Raw genomic sequence first — 20,017 nt, forward strand, 5'->3', positions numbered from 1 at the left:
GGGGGAGCCTGCACGCCGAGTCCTCGCTGTTCCCCCCTCTCCCCTGCCTCCCGAACGCTGCAAGCCAGCTGATTGCCCCGAGCAGAAGGGAGGCGGGAGGAGCGAGGACTCGGCGCACCTCCACTCCCTCCCTTGCCTCCTGCCGGCAGCAATCAGCTGGCTTGCGGCATTTTGGAGGCAGGAGGGAGGGGGAGGAGTGAGGACTTGGCGTGCAGGCTCCCCCTCCCTCCCCTGCCTCCCGAACGCGGCAAGCCAGCTGATTACCCCAGGCAGAAGGGAGTGAGGAGGAGCAAGGACTCTGTGCGCCTCCCCCCTCCCTCCCCTACTTGGCAATCAGCTGGCTTGCGGTGTTTAGAAGGGAGAGGAGGGAGTGGGGAGGAGCCAGGATGCAGCAAGCGAAGTAAAGGTGGAGGAGATGGGGGGGGGGGGGGAAGAGGCAGGTCAAGGGTGGAGGTTTGGGGGAAGGAGTGGAGTGGGCGGGCTGAAGGTTGAACCCCCCGCCTCTGGTGATTGAAGACTAGGGGAAGCTGCCCTGGAACCTAACCCCCCCATTTACATTAATTCTTATGGGGAAATTGGATTCGCTTAACATCGTTTCACTTAAAGACGCATTTTTCAGGAACATAACTACCACATTAAGTGAGGAGTTACTGTATATAGAAGAAACCTACGGATGACCACACTTACCTTCACAGATCCAATAAGCACCCCAGACATATCAAGAAATCAGTTATCTATAGCCACACACTCAGATACCACAGAATATGCTCCAAGGATAAAGCCCAAGATACACACCTTACCAAAAAAGAACATTCCACCAGAGAAGCAGATTGCATCATGGAATGGGCCACCCAAATACCCAGAGAGATAATGCTTCAATAAAGAAAAAAAAATCCCACCTACTGCAAACCACTACTTGTCACCTGCCACTCCACATTGGAACCCATATAGGATATCATAAAACAATTACAACCCATACTCGAAAGGGACCACATCTCAAAAGAAATCTTTCCTAAACTCCCTCTTCTGGCCTTCAAACAACCCCCCAGCCTCGCCAAGCTCATCATCAGAAACAAGCTCCCCATTGACCAGGACACACCAATACAAAGTGGCACCAGGTCCTGCCAGAACAACAGATGCAAAACATACAGACTTATTTCCACTGCTACAATGATCAATACCCTTCACAGCATACCTTTCAAGATCCACAGTCCTACACATGCCTATCACAACATGTGATGTACCCCATCTTGTACATCAAATGCCCCAACAACCGTCTGTTTTCACCCACATGATCACTACTCTCAAATGAACTCATACACAGATACTCACCCTATCACCAGTGGATGAACATTTTACACAAAGTGATCACTCTGTATCTGACCTATCAGTCCTCATCCTCAAAATGATAACATCTTCAAAAGATGAGCCTGAACTTAAATCCATAATTCTGCTCGACACTAAAAACCATGGATTTAACTGAGACACTGCTTTTACACCCTGCAGCCTACTACCCCCTCCTTGGCCCCAGGACTGCAGCAGTGTTAATTGCCCACTTAAAATTAAGTGGTCTCCTACAACATGTGCGACCCCTTTTGCGTAACAATCTGTCCCACCTTGAATTTTGCTTGAACACTCTGGTTACTTTCCCCAGACCTGATGAAGAGCTCTGTGAAGCTTGAAAGTTTGTCCTTTCCACCGACAGAAGTTGGTTCAATAAAAGATATTATCTCACCCATCTTGTTTCTCTCGCATCCTGGGACAAACACAGCTATGGCATTACTGCAAATAACCCCTCACTACAGCTCTGCCCATCCTCCCAATGCAATTTAAAATGCTGACACCCTACAAACAAACAAACAAACAAACAAACAAACAAACAAACAAACAAACAAACAAACAGAAATAAGAATTGAGAGTGGGAAAGAGTACATGGGAGGGCATACAGAGCCTCTGGCCTGGAGGGAGTAACACACACAGCTCTTGGTATGAATGAGGATGTAGAGACCTTGGTATGTAAGGAAAGGGAGAATGGGGGGGGGGGGGGCACACAGAACCCCTAAAGGGGGAAGATATACAGAGCACCTTGCAGGAGAAGAATGGGGACAATGGTATGAGGGGACAGGATCATGGAAGGAGAATGGAGGACCCTGGTATAGGGGGGAATACACAAAGGCTCTGGCATGAGGAAAGGGGAGTTGCAGGGAATACCTGCAATACAGGAAAAGAAGAGGGTGGTGCACAGGGAGCTTGTGGGAGAAACTGCAGAATGCTAAAAGCCCTTGGTGTGTGCAGTGAGCTCAGCCTGCGAAGCAACCCTCTAGTATATTTTAGCAAGATTGAGTTCTGCATACTGAGAACTACAAGAAAACAAATCTACAGTTTTAAAAATTAAATCCATATGCCACATAGTTGGTTAAACAGTTATTAGTGCTACGCTTTAAGGCCCCAATTCAGGAAAGCATCCTTATTCAGGGAAGTTCTTAAGCATGTAATTAATGCTTTCTTGAAATGTGGCTGTGAAAAGAAATGGCATAAAACCAATAATTTGAGTCCAGCTCAGTTCTTTGGAAGAATAAGCTGGTGGCCAAGGCACTGGACTGAGATGCAAGATATCTGGGTTCAGTTCTTGTGACACTGGGCAAATCTGTCTATACCTCAGTTCCCCATCTGTAAAATGGGAATAATATTTCCCTACCTCACGCTTTTTTTTTTTGAGGATACATTCATTAATGTTTTTAGATGGTCAGATACCACAGAGGCCCTCAGATACCACCGTGATGGGCATGGAACAAGAACCTGAATAGAACAGAATAGATACCATGATAATGGGGAAATTTACAGATATTAATGTTTAAGCAGGACACAAAAAATCATTTGGGTCATATTAAGGATGGTATTTTTACCTGCAAACCACTAAAAGATGGAACAAAACAAACTCCTTCAGAATCAACCACACCTCGTGCCATTCTTGCTGTCTCATCTACACTGGTGAAAAGATCTGTAAGGGTGCACACAAAAAAGTCAACTGACTACATTATTTACTTAGACTTTTCTTAATAAATTATTACAGTCAAGATTCCTAAATTGTCCACCTAGCACATATTAAGAAAACAAAATCTTTCTGAATTTCAATTCCATCATCCCCATGAAAGAGAAGTATCCAGTATCAAGAAAAAAATCCACAACCATCCTCAAATATCCCTACCACTCTAAAGCCCACTCACTCTCAAAATCTTGTATCGAGGATCATTCCTTCTAGTCAGGGAAATATGTATGGGACTTACAGTAGCATTATTAGCTTCCACAAGTAAGCTGGAGATGATGTTGAGAAACATAAAAAGGATGTCTTCCCCCATAAGCTGTAACTGCCAGCCAAGATCCAACAAGACTACTGGCCATATTCTTGGCACCCTGTTCTAGCTACATTGTGGTGCTTAGACAGGGCATGTTTACACTTACCTCCGGAGCGATCGATCCAGTGGGGATCGATTTATCGCGTCTAGTGAAGACACGATAAATCGACTGTCGAGCACTCTCCCATCGACTCCGGTACTCCACCGGAGCGAGAGTGTAGGCGGAGTCAACAGGTCGACTGCTGACGCTCCCCCAACGCAGTGAAGACACTGCAGGAAGTAGCTCTAAGTATGTTGACTTCAGCTACGCTATTTTTGTAGCTGAAGTTGCATAACTTAGACCGACTTAGCTCGTTCCCCCCTCCCCCAGTGTAGACTAGGCCACAGTGCCAGGCAATCAGAAAGAAGCCTTAACCAGACAGCTGGGGATTCCATTGGTGGGAGGGAATTATTAAGTGGCCTTGCAGCTTCACCCATTCCAAATCACCCAGCACAGATGACATCATGGGAAGAAGGGCATGGCTGGGGTGCCCTGTGAATTGATAATTCCCAGTTGGGAAAATAGTCCTTAGGGCTGCATCAAGTTACAAAAGAGACTAAACAGATGGAATGGAAATGTGGCTTAGAACCCCTTCCCTCTTCTCCTTGCTCCCCGAACCTCAGGTCCCATACCAAGCACAGGTTGGCTAAGAACTGAGGATCTGGCCCTACGATCAGGAACTGAACAGAAGCCTCTTCTATGGTAGTACAGATTACTAACCATTAGGCTATTTGGAAGTCTATGGGCATGTCTACACTAGAAACTTAAGTCAACCTATGTTATGTCGACACAACCACTGCAGTAATTACTATAGTGGTTGATGTCCACACTACCCTCTTCTGTCCTCACCAGGAGTGCTTCCACTGAGTTAAGAGGGACAGTGTGGGGGGCTGAGAGTCCTGGTGTTAGGGCAGCAGCCGGGCTCCCCATGGGGAGCCAGGAGCCTCCAGGCAGCAGCCAGAATCCCCGGGGGGAGTTGGATGGTTACAGCCGAGCTGGGAGCAGGGAGCCCAGGGGCAGTCAGGCTCTAGCTGGTGCCCGTCCCCCAACCTGCCCCGATGACAGCCTGGCTTTCTTGTCAATTTCACGGCTCCAGGCTGGAGAAAAAACGGTTACCTACCTTTTCGTAACTGTTGTTCTTTGAGATGTGTTGTTCACGTCCATTCTACATTAGGAACTTTTCCCTTCGTGGCACCCGTCGGGGCCCCCGCCTGAGTGGTGCCAGTGCGCTGTGCATATATACCCCTGCTAGCCCGACGCCCTCCAGTTCCTTCTTGCCAGAGACTCCGACAGAGGGGTGGAATGGATGTGAATACCACATCTCTAAGAACAACAGTTACGAAAAGGTAGGTAACCGTTTTTTCTTCTTCGAGTGCTTATTCACGTCCATTCCACATTAGGTGAATTACAAGCTTACCTTTGGAGGAGAGTAGGAGTCACGGAACAATTGATTGGAGTACCGCCCCATCAACTGCCGCATCCTCTCAGGCCTGCTGGTTGACCGTGTAGTGGGTCATGAAGGTATGCACCGATGACCAGGTGGCTGCTCTGCAGATCTCCTGGATCGGGACCTGTGCCAGGAAAGCCGCTGAAGCTGCTTGCGCCCTACTCAAGTGGGCCGTGACTGCCGGGGCCGGAACACCTGCGAGGTCATAACACACCCGAATGCAGTCTGTAATCCAGGAGGAGATTCGCTGCGCCAACACCAGGAGGCCTCTCATCCTCTCAGCCCCGGCCACGAACAGCTGCGTGGATTTACGAAAGGGCTTGGGGATCTCCAAGTAGAACGCCAACATTTGACAGACATCCAGGGTTTGCAGGCTGGGACATCCAGGGTGACTTGGATCCGCATGGAGTTTGGGAAAAAACACCGGCAGACAAATGTCCTGGCCTAGATGGAATTGTGAGACCACCTTTGGGAGGAACTTGGGGTGCGGACGGAGCTGCACCTTGTCTTTATGAAACACTGTATATGGTGGCTTCGAGGTGAGTGCCCTCAGCTCAGATACCCTTCTGGCCGAGGTGATGGCTACCAGGAATACCACCTTCCAGGAAAAATGGAGGAGGGAGCAGGTAGCGAGGGGCTCGAACAGGGGCCCCATGAGCTTAGAAAGGACTAAGTTGAGATTCCATGGAGGGACAGGGGGGCGTGAGTAAGGGAATACCCTCTCCAGTCCTTTAAGGAACTGTCCCACCATTGGTTGGGAGAACACCAAGCCCCCTGAACCCCGGGTGGAAGGCGGAGATGGCCACCAGAGGCACTCTGATCGAGGACGGGGCCAGCCCCTGCCGCTTGAGGTGCAGTAGGCACTCTAGAATGGTCGGCACCGGAACCTGGCGTGGCTGAACCTGTTGGGGCCCATACCAGTACAAGAACCTCTTCCATTTGGTCAGGTAAGTCACCTTGGTAGAGGGCTTCCTACTACCAAGTAGAACCTGCTGCACAGAAAGGGAGCACTGGCTCTCCAAAGCATTCAGCCACAGAGCTTCCATGCCGTCAGTTGTAGTGATTGCAGGTTGGGGTGGAGGAGTCGCCCTCCGTCCTGCGTGACGAGGTCCCGGTGTAGGGGCAGGGTTACCAGGGCTTCCACTGACAGCTCCAGGAGCATGGTGAACCAGTGCTGGCGGGGCCAGGCCGGGGCGATAAGGATGACCGCCGCCCTATTCCTGTGCACCTTGAGCAGGACCTTGTGCACCAGAGGAAGCGGGGAGAAGGCGTATTTCGATTCCCCTCCCCACGTGATCGTGAATGCGTCTGCTAATGAGCCCGGGCTGTGGCCTTGGAACGAGCAGAACTGCGGGCATTGGGCACTGCCACTGATGGAAAATAGGTCTATCCAGGGAAATCCCCACTTGCAGAAGAGCGAAAACACAATGTCCGCTCTGAGCATCCACTCATGCATACAACCTGCTGAGGTGGTCCGCCAGTTTGTTCCGCGCCCCCGGGAGATATGACACCTCAAGGTGAATGGCGTGGGCTATGCAAAAGTTCCAAAATAGGAGAACCTCGTGGCAGAGCGGCGAGGAACGGGTTCTACCCTGCTTGTTTATATAAAACATGGCGGTCGTGTTGTCCGTCAGAACTGTCACACTGTGACCACTCAAAGTGGCGTGCAAGGTCTGGCAGGCTAAACAAACTGCCCTGAGCTCCTTCACATTGATATGGAGCGACCGCTCTGCTCCCGACCACAAGCCCCGAGTCCTGAGGTCCCCTAGGTTAGCACCCCATCCGAGGTCTGACGCATCCATCACAAGCGTCAGGTCCGGCTGTTGTGCGGCAAAGTGGATGCCTTCGCAAATCACGGTCTGGGACCACTACCACCGCAAGGAGTCTAGCACGTCTCCCAGGGCTGTCACTACCAAGTCCAGGGAGTCCCTGCGTGGGCCGTATACACGGGCGACCCAAGCCTGCAGCGTTCTGAGTTTCAGTCTGGCATGCTTAACCACATGCGTGCATGCTGCCATGTAGCCCAGCAGCCTCAGGCCGTTGTAGTGGGAAACTGGCACAGGGAGTTCACTGCTTGCTGGATGGCCAGGAATCGTGATACTGGAAGGCTCACCTTTGCCTGTACCGCATCAAGGACCGCCCCTATGAATTCCACTCTCTGCGTTGGAATGAGGGTGGACTTGGGGATGTTGACCAGGAGCCCCAGTGTGCCGAATAGTCTCAAGGCCACCTGCACATGGGACCGAACCTCCTCTTCGGACTGGCCCGCCAGTCGTCGAGGTACGGGTAAACTTGAATCCTCTGCCTCTGTAAGAAGGCCGCCACTACTGCCATGCATTTTGTGAACACCTTTGGGGCCGCAGCTAGGCCAAACGGGAGAACCGTGAACTGGTAATATTCCTGGTTTACGGAAAAACGCAGGAATCGGCGATGCGCTGGGTGGATGGCGATATGAAAGTACACGTCTTTCATGTCGAGGGCAGCGTACCAGTCCCCCAGATCCAGGGAAGGGATGCTGGTGCCCAGAGAGACCATGAGGTACCAAGCCTTGACCAGGAACTTGTTGAGCCCACGCAGGTCTAGAATGGGTTGAAGGCCTCCTTTGGCCTTGGGAATGAAGAAGTATCAGGAGTAGAACCCTTTCCCCCTTAGGTCTTCCGGTACCATCTCTACCGCCCCCACCTCTAGGAGAGTGCGAACCTCCTTTTCCAGGAGGTGCTTGTGAGAGGGGTCCCTGAAGAGGGACGGGAGTTGAAAGGTAGGCAGGGAGGAGAACTGCAGCATGTATCCACCTCGCACCGTGCATAACACCCAATGGTCTGACGTAATGCCGGACCATGCAAGGGAGAAACGGGACATGCAGTTCAGGAAACAAGGGGACGGATACGGTGATTGGTCTGGTACGCTGTCCTCAGGTACATCTTCAAAAGCCTGGTTTAGGACCTGGCTGGGACTTATGTTGGCCTTGGCTCTGGCCCGGCCTATTGGAGCTATTATTATTACGGCGCCTCCTGTTATCCCCACTTCACCTGTGGTAGGGCTCATGCCTAGGACGAGGCTGGTAGTGACACTGAGGAGGAGGCTGCGGCTTGAAGGGCTTTCTTTGAGCTGCCGGGGTGTGCATACCCAGTGACTTGAGTGTAGCCCTCGAGTCCTTGAGGCTATGTAGCTTTGCGTCTGTCTGGTCCGAGAAGAGCCCGGACCCTTCGAAGGGGAGGTCCTGGAATGAGTTCTGGACCTCAGGTGACAGACCTGACTCCTGAAGCCACGCCGAGCGTCGCATGACCACGCCAGACGCGATTGTCCTGGCCGCCGCATCCACGGACGCCTGGAGAGAGGTCTTCGCTACGACCTTGCCTTCGTCTACCAGCACCGTGAACTCCTGTTGGGAACCCTGCAGGAGGTTGTCCTTAAACGTCCCCGCTGCCACCCAGGAGTTGAAGTGATGCCAGTTGAGGATGGCCTGTTGATTAGCAATCCTCAACTGGAGGCCCCCTGAGGAATACACCTTCCTGCCAAACAGGTCCAGGCGCTTCGCTTCCTTGGCCTTAGGGGCCTGGGCCTGCTGCCCATGGCGCTCTTTCTCGTTTACCGCCGAGACTACCAGGGAACATGAGCTTGGGTGGCAAAACAAGAAGTCGTACCCCTTTGATGGGGCGAAGTACTTCCACTCCACATCCTTGGCTGTTGGAGCGCTGGAGGCCGGGGTCTGCCATACAGTCGTATAGTTCGACTGTATGATCTTAATGAGCGGAAGCGCTATTCTGGATGGACCTTCTGGGCTCAGAATGTCCACCATGGGGTCCTCCTACTCTACCGTCTCCTCAGCCTCTAACCCCAAGTTATGAGCAACCTTACGCAGCAGCTCTTGGTGGGCTCTGTGGTCTGTTGGCGGAGGCCCTGATACCACTGTGCCTGCCACCACTTCATCCAGAGATGACGAGGAGGTCAGCAGCTGCTCGGCTTCCTCCTGCTGGTCCCCTTGGTTCCCCTCCCCCGAGGGAGGGGCTTCTGGCTCGGGCCGCGGCAGCTGACCTTGGGGCGGCACCGGACTTGGTGCCGGTTTCTCCGGTCTCTCGCTCGGCGAAGGTACAGGTGGTCTGGACACTGTAGCTTCCCACATGGAAGAGCATCGGTGCGGGGACCGGGACCGGTGCACCCAGTAGCTGGCTCTGGAGGGAGCCCCCTGCCGCTGGTGGTAGGCCCAAGGGGTCCAGAAGGGTCAGTGTCTTGGCGGTCCCCACTGGGGCTGCCACCCAGCCTGGTGTTCTCTGTTGTCCGGTGCCCGGTGCGGGTAACTGTATTGGCCCGAGTCGGCACCGGACTCCAGCGACACCAAACACGAAGGCCACGGTGGTGCCGTCGATCTGCACCGGCAGGAGGTCGACAAGCAGCTTCTTGACGATTGGGAAGAGGACCGGTACCACTTCTCACGGGACCGGTATCGGTGCTCCCGAGACCTGGACCGGCGACTTCTGGAAGCCTTCGGTGATGACCAGCTAGCCTTCTCCTGGTGCCAGTCTCTGGGGGGGTGCCGGAGAGCGTCGGATCCCTTACACTAAACCCGTGTGCTGACTCGCCTCCAGTACCGAGACTTCCCTCTGCATCGGGGTAACAGAGTCCACAGATTCGAAGCTCGACCGGGACCAATGCCGGGATGGTGTCCTCCAACAGCGCACCATTGCCAGCTTTCCCCTCAATGGCACCCCAGGCCCGGGCGCCGGAGGCTTCTGCCTGTCTGGGAGGGAGCTCACCGCCGACAACCCGATGAGGTCCTTCGCCGCCTCAAAGGTGTCAAGCGTGGAGGGCTGATCTATTACTCACTCGAGCCCGTCGTACTCACTGAGTTCCCTTAGGGCTGGACTCAGTGTGACTTGTGGTGCCGGTGCCACCGGTGCCGGCACAGCGTCCATCATGCTCTTCTGGGTGCCCGGGCCCTTAAATGGCACCGGTCTCCTTTGTGGGGAACATCCGCGCCCTTCCTTTGGTTTAGCCTTGGGCCGCACCGGGGAGGATGAGCGGTGCCGGGGCCTACTTTGCTCTGAGGCCGACGGCTTGCAGTGCTTATCCGGCACCAGGTCTCTTGACGACTCCGGGGCCCTCTGCACCGAGGAGGCTAGAGCCGGCGTCGGGCGCTCCGGGCCCAATGCCTGCAGCGCGGCCTCCATCAACAACTGCTTCAAATGAAAGTCTCTCTCTTTCTTTGTTCTAGGCTTAAACGCCTTGCAAATCTTACACCTTTCTGTTTGGTGTGCTTCCCCCAGGCAATGTAGGCAGGAGTCATGGGGGTCACTAACCGGCATAGGCTTGCGGCATGTGGCGCAAGCCTTAAACCTCTGGGCCTGCGGCATGCCCCATGGCGGGTACTGGAGCCTCCAAGCACCTAATCTATTAAGTGTCCACAACAAGGGAATGCTAACGAATTGATAGCAGCTAAATACTCTAAAGCTAAGGGATTACTTCTTGTACAAAAGCAAGAGGTTGTTCCAACGCCGCCATGGACGGTAAGAAGTAACTGGAGGGGGTCGGGCTAGCGGGGATATATATGCACGGCACGGTGGTGCCACTCAGGCGGGGGCCCCGCCGGCCCGACGAGTGCCACTAAGGGAAAAGTTTCCGACGCTCGTGCACGTGCACACCTAATGTGGAATGGATGTGACCAAGCACTCGAAGAAGAAACTAGATTACTTATCTATTAAAGAGAACAAATGGAAGCTTAATACTATGAACAGGAGCCAGCTAGAGGACCCTATAAAGAAGCATCTTATAGGGCTAATTGTTTTATAGCATTATACAATTGAAAAGCCACTTACCTAACTCTTTAGCCCATTTTATGGTAGAGCCAGCGTCTGATGTGTCGCCTTCAGCTAAGAAGACCACCTCTTTCCCAATCTTCCAACCAATCAATGGATACAGACCTTAAAATTTTGCACATGCATGCACAAAAGGAAAGTAGTGAAGTTCACAAATTGCTTCCAGAGAGATTAAATAAAACAACTAATAAAAAATCCTCAAATTGTAGTTGCAACTTTTGTTCACTTCCTTTACAAAATTCAACTTAAATGTCAGTACTACAGCTTGAACATTTTGTGGGGCCTTAGAAGAAAATATTCCACAAAAAATACATGGCAAAAGTAAACCAGAAATGAACAATAGTTTACTTTTAATCAAAGAGAAATGCAATGCAACCTATAATCAATTTAGAATCACTAAATCTAATTACCCAAAAAAAGGCACTGAAGAATAAAAAATAACTACTAAAAATAGTTATTTTGAGAGCTTCATGAAGCAGTTTAGGATTTTAAAAAAATTCAGATCCTTATTAGAAACAATAAGTCGTCTTAAAGCTGTTAAATTCTACAATTTAAAATATACACATACACTGTTAAAGCTATTTAACATGTATGCATGCTTTTCTTTAATTACAGAAGTTACTTTAACACAATGGTTTTCTAAAGGGATCTGAATATTCTGAATCCTAATATATAAATCAGGAGGCTTGAGCCTCCAAGTGGGAAATATACAGAGATACTGAAACATAAAACAGCAGTCCCAACTGAGAAAAAAATAACAGTCTCATTCGCTGAAGGTACTCAAATAGTGACAAAAAGTATTCCTGAAAATTCATTTTTCAATATACGATTCTATGTAAAAGAAAGAGTTTTATAATTTGGCCTCCCTGTGCCCACAATGGCTCTCGCAAGCCACCTGTGGCACTGTACTGTGTGATTTGCCTTACACAAAACAATACAAATCTCATTTTAAAATGTGTGTAAGTGTATAAAACAAACAGCATGTATTTATGCACATATGACATGATAATTCAGTCTGTGTTGGAGTTCATTTCTAGCTAAGGAGTGATTCAGGAAAGATGGATCATTTTGTGAAAAGGACACAGTTGTGCTAATAACAGCTCAAAAAGAACAAAGAAAATGCAGAAATACAAGGGCAAATATGACATTGGTTTACATCAGTTCATTTGAAACTATAATGTGTTTCCAAGTGCTGCCTGATGAAAGTATGAAGCCTTCAAATCTGTTGTGACATTTGGAAACTAATCATACATGAATGAAGATAAACCTGAGCATTTTTTTTCAAAGAAAGCTTAAAGCCTTGAAAAAACATTAACAAGTCTTGATTACTTAAACTGGTAAAGTCAACACAAATGCCTCTCATTTGATAGCTATACAAACTGTGCAGAGTATAATGCACAAATCATTACACAGACTCTCATTTTTTCCTTTCCAAGACACATGGTTTCAAATGTTAAAGGTCTTCAAGCAATCACCAAACTGCAAACAGTGACTTTGTCAAACTACACTGTTTCACACTTTATTAGTGATACAACTGAGGATGTCAGAGAGCAGCTGCTTTCAAAATTGAGGGAATGTGTCTACTTAAGAACTCACCTGGTGTCTCTGGTATTGCATAGCTTTTACTCTATGAGGTGGCTGAGTGACTGTTCAATTGAAAAAGACTCACTCTTTTGTAAAGCTGTGCCAGAACACACATCTGATGAAGTATCTGAGACAACTCAGGGGACAGTCAAAGATTTGCACATGGAGTGGGAATTATTACAAATCACTTTTATAGCCGACAGGGGGCTGCAGACTGGGGAATTTGAGAGGGAGTTTGACAGAGGGAGGCCTATGATGGTTAGGAAGACCCCCAACACCTGTGCCAGCACTGCTTCTGTCTCCTCCACCTGCGCCTGTAGCCAGAGCGCCTGAGCATGTATGCTTCTATCCAGATCCTGGTGTGGTTTTGCAGAGACTGTAATTTGCAATTCCCACTTACTGACATCCAGGCTGGGGGGTCCATCCAATGTGAAAGGTGCCTGCTGGTGGAATCTCTCAGGCAGCAGGTGGGAGAGCTACAGGAGGAGGTGGCTAGGTTGAGGAGCATCCAAATCCACGAGCAATTCCTGGACAGCGTCCATGTGGAGACAGCTGAGGTAGCTGTCCCAGTACACAGGACTGCTGACACGCCACTGGTGGAGGAGGAGATGGCTCAGGGTGAACACTGGCAGCTGGTTACTTCTGGCAGCAGGCAGTGCACCACCCCTGCTCCGAACCCTCCTGCTGTGGTAATAGGTAACCGTTATGCTCTTCTTGATACAGGAGAGAAGGAATCACCCCCTACAGTAGAGGAAAAGAAGCCTCGTACCCCTAAGGCTGGCAGGTCTGCTTTCACCACTGCGAATAGGAAACATAGGGTAGTGGTGGTCGGAGACTCTCTTCTGAGGGGGACGGAGGCGCCCACCTGTCGCCCTGACATTTCATCTCGGGAGGTATGCTGCCTGCCGGGGGCCCGTATCCGAGACGTTACGGAGGCACTGTCGAGGATTATCCAGCCCTCTGACTACTACCCCATGCTACTCATCCATGTGGGCACAAATGATACTGCGAAATGTGACACTGAGCAGATCAAGAGGGACTACAGAGCTCTGGGAGTACAGGTGAAGAAGTTTGGAGCGCAGGTGGTATTCTCTTCGATTCTTCCTGTCAAAGGTAGGGGCCCGGGCAGAGACAGGCGCATCGTGGAGGTGAATGCCTGGCTGCGAAGATGGTGTCGCCAGGAGGGCTTTGGCTTCCTCGACCATGGGATGCTATTCCAGGAAGGACTGCTAGGCAGAGATGGCGTTCACCTTTTGAGGAGAGGAAAGACCCTATTTGAACACAGACTGGCTAACCTAGTGAGGAGGGCTTTAAACTAGATTCAATGGGGACAGGTGAGCAAAGCCCACAGGTGAGTGGGGAACATGGAGTCCTGGGAAATGGGTCAGAAATAGGAGGGAGCGTGGGCTATAATGGCAGAGAGAAGGGAGGGTCAGGGCAAAACTGGGAGGCAAGATCAAATCAGTATCTTAGATGCCTATATACAAATGCGAGAAGTATGGGGAATAAGCAGGAAGAACTGGAAGTGCTAATAAATAAATACAACTATGACATTGTTGGCATCACTGAAACTTGGTGGGATAATATACGATTGGAATGTTGGTGTGGATGGGTACAGCTTGCTCAGGAAGGATAGACAGGGGAAAAAGGGAGGAGGTGTTGCCTTATATTTTAAAAATGTACACACTTGGACTGAGGTAGAGATGGACATAGGAGACGGAAGTGTTGAGTGTCTCTGGGTTAGGCTAAAAGGGGTAAAAAACAAGGGAGATGTCATGCTAGGAGTCTACTACAGGCCACCTAACCAGGTGGAAGAGGTGGATGAGGCTTTTTTTAAGCAACTAACAAAATCATCCAAAGCCCAAGATTTGGTGGTGATGGGGGACTTCAACTATCCGGATATATGTTGGGAAAATAACACAGCGGGGCACAGACTATCCAACAAATTCTTGTTCATGAAAGTGATCATGAAATCATAGAGGTCACAATTCTAAGGAAGGGTAGAAGGGAGAACAGCAAAATAGAGACAATGGATTTCAGGAAGGCAGATTTTGGTAAGCTCAGAGAACTGATAGGTAAGGTCCCATGGGAATCAAGACTGAGGGGAAAAACAACTGAGGAAAGTTGGCAGTTTTTCAAATGGACACTATTAAGGGCCCAAAAGCAAGCTATTCCGCTGGTTTGGAAAGATAGAAAATGTGGCAAAAGACCACCTTGGCTTAACCACGAGATCTTGCATGATCTAAAAAATAAAAAGGAGTCATATAAAAAATGGAAACTAGGACAGATTACAAAGGATGAATATAGGCAAACAACACAGGAATGCAGGGGCAAGATTAGAAAGGCAAAGGCACAAAATGCGCTCAAACTAGCTATAGGAATAAAGGGAAAGAAGACGACTTTTTATCAATACATTAGAAGCAAGGGGAAGACCAAGGACAGGGTAGGCCCACTGCTCAGTGAGAAGGGGGAAACAGTAACAAGAAACTTGGAAATGGCAGAGATGCTTAATGACTTCTTTGTTTCGGTCTTCACCGAGAAGTCTGAAGGAATGCCTAACATAGTGAATGCTAATGGGAAGGGGGTAGGTTTAGAAGATAAAATAAAAAAAGAACAAGTTAAAAATCACTTAGAAAAGTTAGATGCCCGCAAGTCACCAGGGCCTGATAAAATGCATCCTAGAATACTCAAGGAGCTAATAGAGGAGGTATCTGAGCCTCTAGCTATTATCTTTGGAAAATCATGGGAGACGGGAGAGATTCCAGAAGACTGGAAAAGGGCAAATATAGTGCCCATCTATAAAAAGGGAAATAAAAACGACCCAGGAAACTACAGACCAGTTAGTTTAACTTCTGTGCCAGGGAAGATAATGGAGCAAGTAATTAAGGAAATCATCTGCAAACACTTGGAAGGTAGTAAGGTGATAGGGAATAGCCAGCATGGATTTGTAAAGAACAAATCATGTCAAACCAATCTGATAGCTTTCTTTGATAGGATAACGAGCCTTGTGGATAAGGGTGAAGCTGTGGATGTGGTATACCTAGACTTTAGTAAGGCATTTGATACAGTCTCGCATGATATTCTTATCGATAAACTAGGCAAATACAATTTAGATGGGGCTACTATAAGGTGGGTGCATAACTGGCTGGATAACCGTACTCAGAGAGTTGTTATTAATGGTTCCCAATCCTGCTGGAAAGGCATAACGAGTGGGGTACTGCAGGGGTCTGTTTTGGGACCGGCGCTGTTCAATATCTTCATCAACGACTTAGATATTGGCATAGAAAGTACGCTTATTAAGTTTGCGGATGATACCAAACTGGGAGGGATTGCAACTGCTTTGGAGGACAGGGTCATAATTCAAAATGATCTGGACAAATTGGAGAAATGGGCTGAGGTAAACAGGATGAAGTTTAACAAAGACAAATGCAAAGTGCTCCACCTAGGAAGGAAAAATCAGTTTCACACATACAGAATGGGAAGAGACTGTCTAGGAAGGAGTACGGCAGAAAGGGATCTAGGGGTTATAGTGGACCACAAGCTAAATATGAGTCAACAGTGTGATGCTGTTGCAAAAAAAGCAAACATGATTCTGGGATGTATTAACAGGTGTGTTGTGAGCAAGACACGAGAAGTCATTCTTCTGCTCTACTCTGCTCTGGTTAGGCCTCAGCTGGAGTATTGTGTCCAGTTCTGGGCACCGCATTTTAAAAAAGATGTGGAGAAATTGGAGCGGGTCCAGAGAAGAGCAACAAGAATGATTAAAGGTCTTGAGAACATGATCTATGAAGGAAGGCTGAAAGAATTGGGTTTGTTTAGTTTGGAAAAGAGAAGACTGAGAGGGGACATGATAGCAGTTTTCAGGTATCTAAAAGGGGGTCATAAGGAGGAGGGAGAAAACTTGTTAGCCTCAAACGATAGAACAAGGAGCAGTGGGCTTAAACTGCAGCAAGGGAGATTTAGGTTGGACATTAGGAAAAAGTTCCTGTCAGGGTGGTTAAACACTGGAATAAATTGCCTAGGGAGGTTGTGGAATCTTCATCTCTGGAGATATTTAAGAGTAGGTTAGATAAATGTCTATCAGGGATGGTCTAGACAGTATTTGGTCCTGCCATGAGGGCAGGGGACTGGACTTGATGACCTCTCAAAGTCCCTTCCAGTCCTAGAATCTATGAATCTGAATTATAATCTGCACAAATGCAGCCAATCCAACAACAGGTGACAACTGCATCCTGATCACACAAATCCAAAACTATGCACCTAACGATTTCACTATTTCACATATAGCCAAGCTCCTGCTGTTAAGAAGGTGTCTGAAAATCTTCACCAGATCTTTCATGAAGCCATTAAGTAGTGAACGTCATCAATGATCATCCAGTGAATTTTCTACTTTTTGCATTCATCCTCTAATGACATGCTTCTTTCACCAGCAACTATTTCACACTGAAGTGAGGCAATTCTCAGGAAATAAAGCACCACTCAGATTTTCAAATTAAGAGCAGGGGTTCAGAATTATCGATAATCTCCTCTTGCTGATGAATTCAGTAATTCATGGCAGATAGCAAACAACATATTTTGCTGACATTTCTGGATGCTTAGTTGAGCTTAACAATTCCTCTCTGGGGACAGAATATGAATGTTCTGTCCATGCTCTGTATAAACAAAGTAGAAGCATTCATCAACATATTTGGAAACTGGTCTTCCTGAATACAAAGGGGAAACTTGGGAGTCACTATTTTTTGTTTCAGACTTCATCAAGAGAAGGGACTAGCAGGTTGAGAACCACCAGAAACTCATAAATCAGCATCTGAGATATTAATTTCAAACCCAGTTTAGGAAATATTTCTTGATGACTCACAACAGGGATCATCAACCCCTTCATCCAATATGCTGTTGACTCAGCACTGCAAGTTAAACTGAGAGACCTCTTCTATGACAAGCCTCTGTAACTGACTTTCACTGAAGGAGGAATATACAAGAATTAGTTTAGAAACTTCATCAGTCTCATTTTCATCTTTTTATCTCTGCTAGTCAGGCTTCTCTTTGGTGGTTACAATAAAAATTAAGCACACTCAATCAGCTTTGATCAGCAATGTCTTAAGCCTCTATTCCCCTAATTCAGCTTCTTTCAGAAGCAAGACTGACACATCTATAACTAAAATGAGAAAGTAGTTAAAATTTTGGACTTTATCATTTTGCTTTTAGTAACTGGTGCTATGGTTAATTTCACCTCTCTGTGGTTATTGTTAGCGGTGTTGGACAAGTGGACTGCAAAACATTTGTTGAGCTGGAAGGGGAAGCTTCAAAAATGTGGGGACCCGTATTCTGAGGTAGTATAACAAATAACTGCATATTTCTTTGGATGCAAAAGGATTAATACATGAAACAAGATTAAAACAGTAGGGTACAACATTTATTCTTAAACGGAAGAGTGAAGAATCTGATATATTTAACCAATGGATTCCAAAAAATTATCTTAAGATCTCACAGATTCAAGTACTCTGTATCTCCAGACACTTGTTTTACAGTATATATAAACCATTAGTCATGTAGACTGTTCCTGAAAATCTTTCTGTGAAGTTATTACTACATCTGCACTCCATATTCCATTCCATCCACTTGAACTGTTTCTTAGGAGATGGGAGTGAACGCATAAACAGACCAGCTTTACCTTCCACACTCTCCCTCTATGCCAGTCGATACCTATGCTTTCTTCTTTAAAGTTTGATTATAAATTACATCCTATCACAATTAATCTGGAATTTTCAAAGAAGCTGAGGAAGTTAGGTTACAACTGCCTGTGGCTGGTTGCAGACTCAACACAACCCCTTGTGGCCAGATGTCACATTCTGGTAGCTGTGCCTTAGTTTCCCCCCACTGTCCTTTGGCCCACTCTGGCCATAACGGTGTCCTAGCCCACTGATTAGACAGAGTCCTGTCCTTTCTGGTGCCACAGAGTCCTTTACCATAGTCCTAAAGTAATGTATATAAAAAGCAAACCTGCAGCCCAGCTCGGCTCAGTTGGCAGCCACCTTAAAGCATGCATGCTTCCACTGCTTTAGGCTACTGTCATTCTGTGCCTCAATCCACTCCCCAATCCAGGGGCTGGCCCCGTGTTCAGGGAAGCTCCAACTTGGCCACCAACTCATCCCTGGAGAAGCTTGTTTGGTCTTCTTCTCTTTTCCTTCTCAGTTATCCTTCAGGCTGCTTCTCAGAGAGAGGGAATTCCCCACCTCCTCTCCTCTGGGTTTCCTTTCACCAACTGGACTCACTCATTGTTTTATGGAAACAAGCCCTCCTCTTCCCAAGCTGGACTTTATTTCTAATTAGTCTTGGCCCACCCTTAAGGTGTAAGCAGGAAGGTTAACTGGCCTCTCTGGCCCATATTAACCCTTTCACAGCATGTGTGAGGTAAACAGCCCATGACACTCCTATTGAAATTCAACTAAAATTCAATGGAAGTTAGGCCCTAGCTCCCTCAGATGCCTTTGAAAATCCTACCTCAAATGTCATTTCCTTAGTATCAGTGATGTCAAATTTATTAGCTCATCAGATGTCCAGAGTGTATTCCAGGGTAGAGAAAATCTGATTTTTTAATTAAAGCCCTTCAGATGTTCTGTACTGAAGAAATGGTTACTCACCCTATGAACTAACTGTGGTCCTTCGAGATGTGTCCCTAAGGGTGCTCAACTCTAAGTGTGCTTGTGCCGCCTTGCGCTTTTGAGCGGAGATGTCTCATAGCAGTGTCCATTCAGACCATGCATACGTGTTACTCAGCCGCATGCCAATGCTATATAGCATTGTGCGTGATGGATAACTGTCCTGAAAAATATTGTGAATAGGAGGCATTGCCATAAGAGCTTCTATTTCCCCCTTTCACTGAGCCGATGTGATGGCAACCAGAAATGCCATTTTCATCAATAAATGGAGGAGTGAGAAGGCAGCCATAGGTTCAAAGGTGGTCTTGTAAGGCATTTAAGAACCAAATTGAGGTCCCAAACTGGGCTAGGGTGTTTAACAGGCAGAAAAAGTTGCCTAGGCCTTTGAGGAACCTCACTGATGTTGGTCAAATACAGAGTACTGTAGAACCTCAAAGATACAAACACCAGAGTTACAGACCGACCGGTCAACCGGACACCATGTGAAACCGGAAGTAACCGATCAGGCAGCAGCAGAGACCAAAAAAAAAAAAAGGACAAATACTGTAGTGTGCCTGTACTGCATCTTAAAAGGTAGGCACATGTGGGCTGCCTGTCCCTACCTCAACCATATCCCTACCCCTACCCCCACACGTGGGGCACCCACTTACAGCTAGAAGTTGTAGACACTGAGATTTGCAGGCAAAGCTGTGAGCCCCACTGCCAGCCCAAGGCAGCTGGAGCAGGAGCAGCATTGGGGTCTGTGCTGAGTTCCTGTAAGCCCTGGGCACTGTTTACATCCTGCCTCTCCCGGCCAGAGACGGGAGGTGCTGTTTTCTCTCTCTCTCACACACACCATGCTGCACACCCTCCCGCCCCAGTCGGGGGCGGAAACAAGCTTGCCCTAAAAGAAGCTGCCTGCAAGGAAGCTGCCTAGCTGCCTCTGGAACCTGACCCAGAGCGTGAACTGCTGGAGGCAGAGCTGTGTTTTATTCAGAGAGTTACGGACAACCTCCATTCCTGAGGTGTCCGTAACTCTGAGGTTCTACTGTAACCTTCTATTGGAGAATGTATGACTGTGGTGGCTGCCTATTGAACTCTAATGGAACTCAGCGAAAACCCCAAGCTCTTTAGTTCTA

The 20,017-nt window shown here is 48.2% G+C and overlaps 1 protein-coding gene across 1 annotated transcript in view; it reads right to left on the reverse strand.

Moving 5' to 3' along the window:
• GK5 (glycerol kinase 5) overlaps window positions 1–20,017 on the reverse strand; it is a 100,119-nt gene that overhangs the window by 17,741 nt on the left and 62,361 nt on the right. Inside the window, exons 11-12 of the mRNA XM_054040271.1 lie at window positions 10,657–10,761; window positions 2,907–3,001 (exon numbers count right to left, since the gene is read on the reverse strand). Coding sequence (XP_053896246.1) covers window positions 2,907–3,001; window positions 10,657–10,761 — 200 coding nt within the window. The remainder of the gene's footprint in view (window positions 1–2,906; window positions 3,002–10,656; window positions 10,762–20,017) is intronic.

This window comes from Malaclemys terrapin, chromosome 9 (assembly GCF_027887155.1).
Source record: "Malaclemys terrapin pileata isolate rMalTer1 chromosome 9, rMalTer1.hap1, whole genome shotgun sequence".
NCBI lineage: Eukaryota > Metazoa > Chordata > Testudines > Emydidae > Malaclemys > Malaclemys terrapin.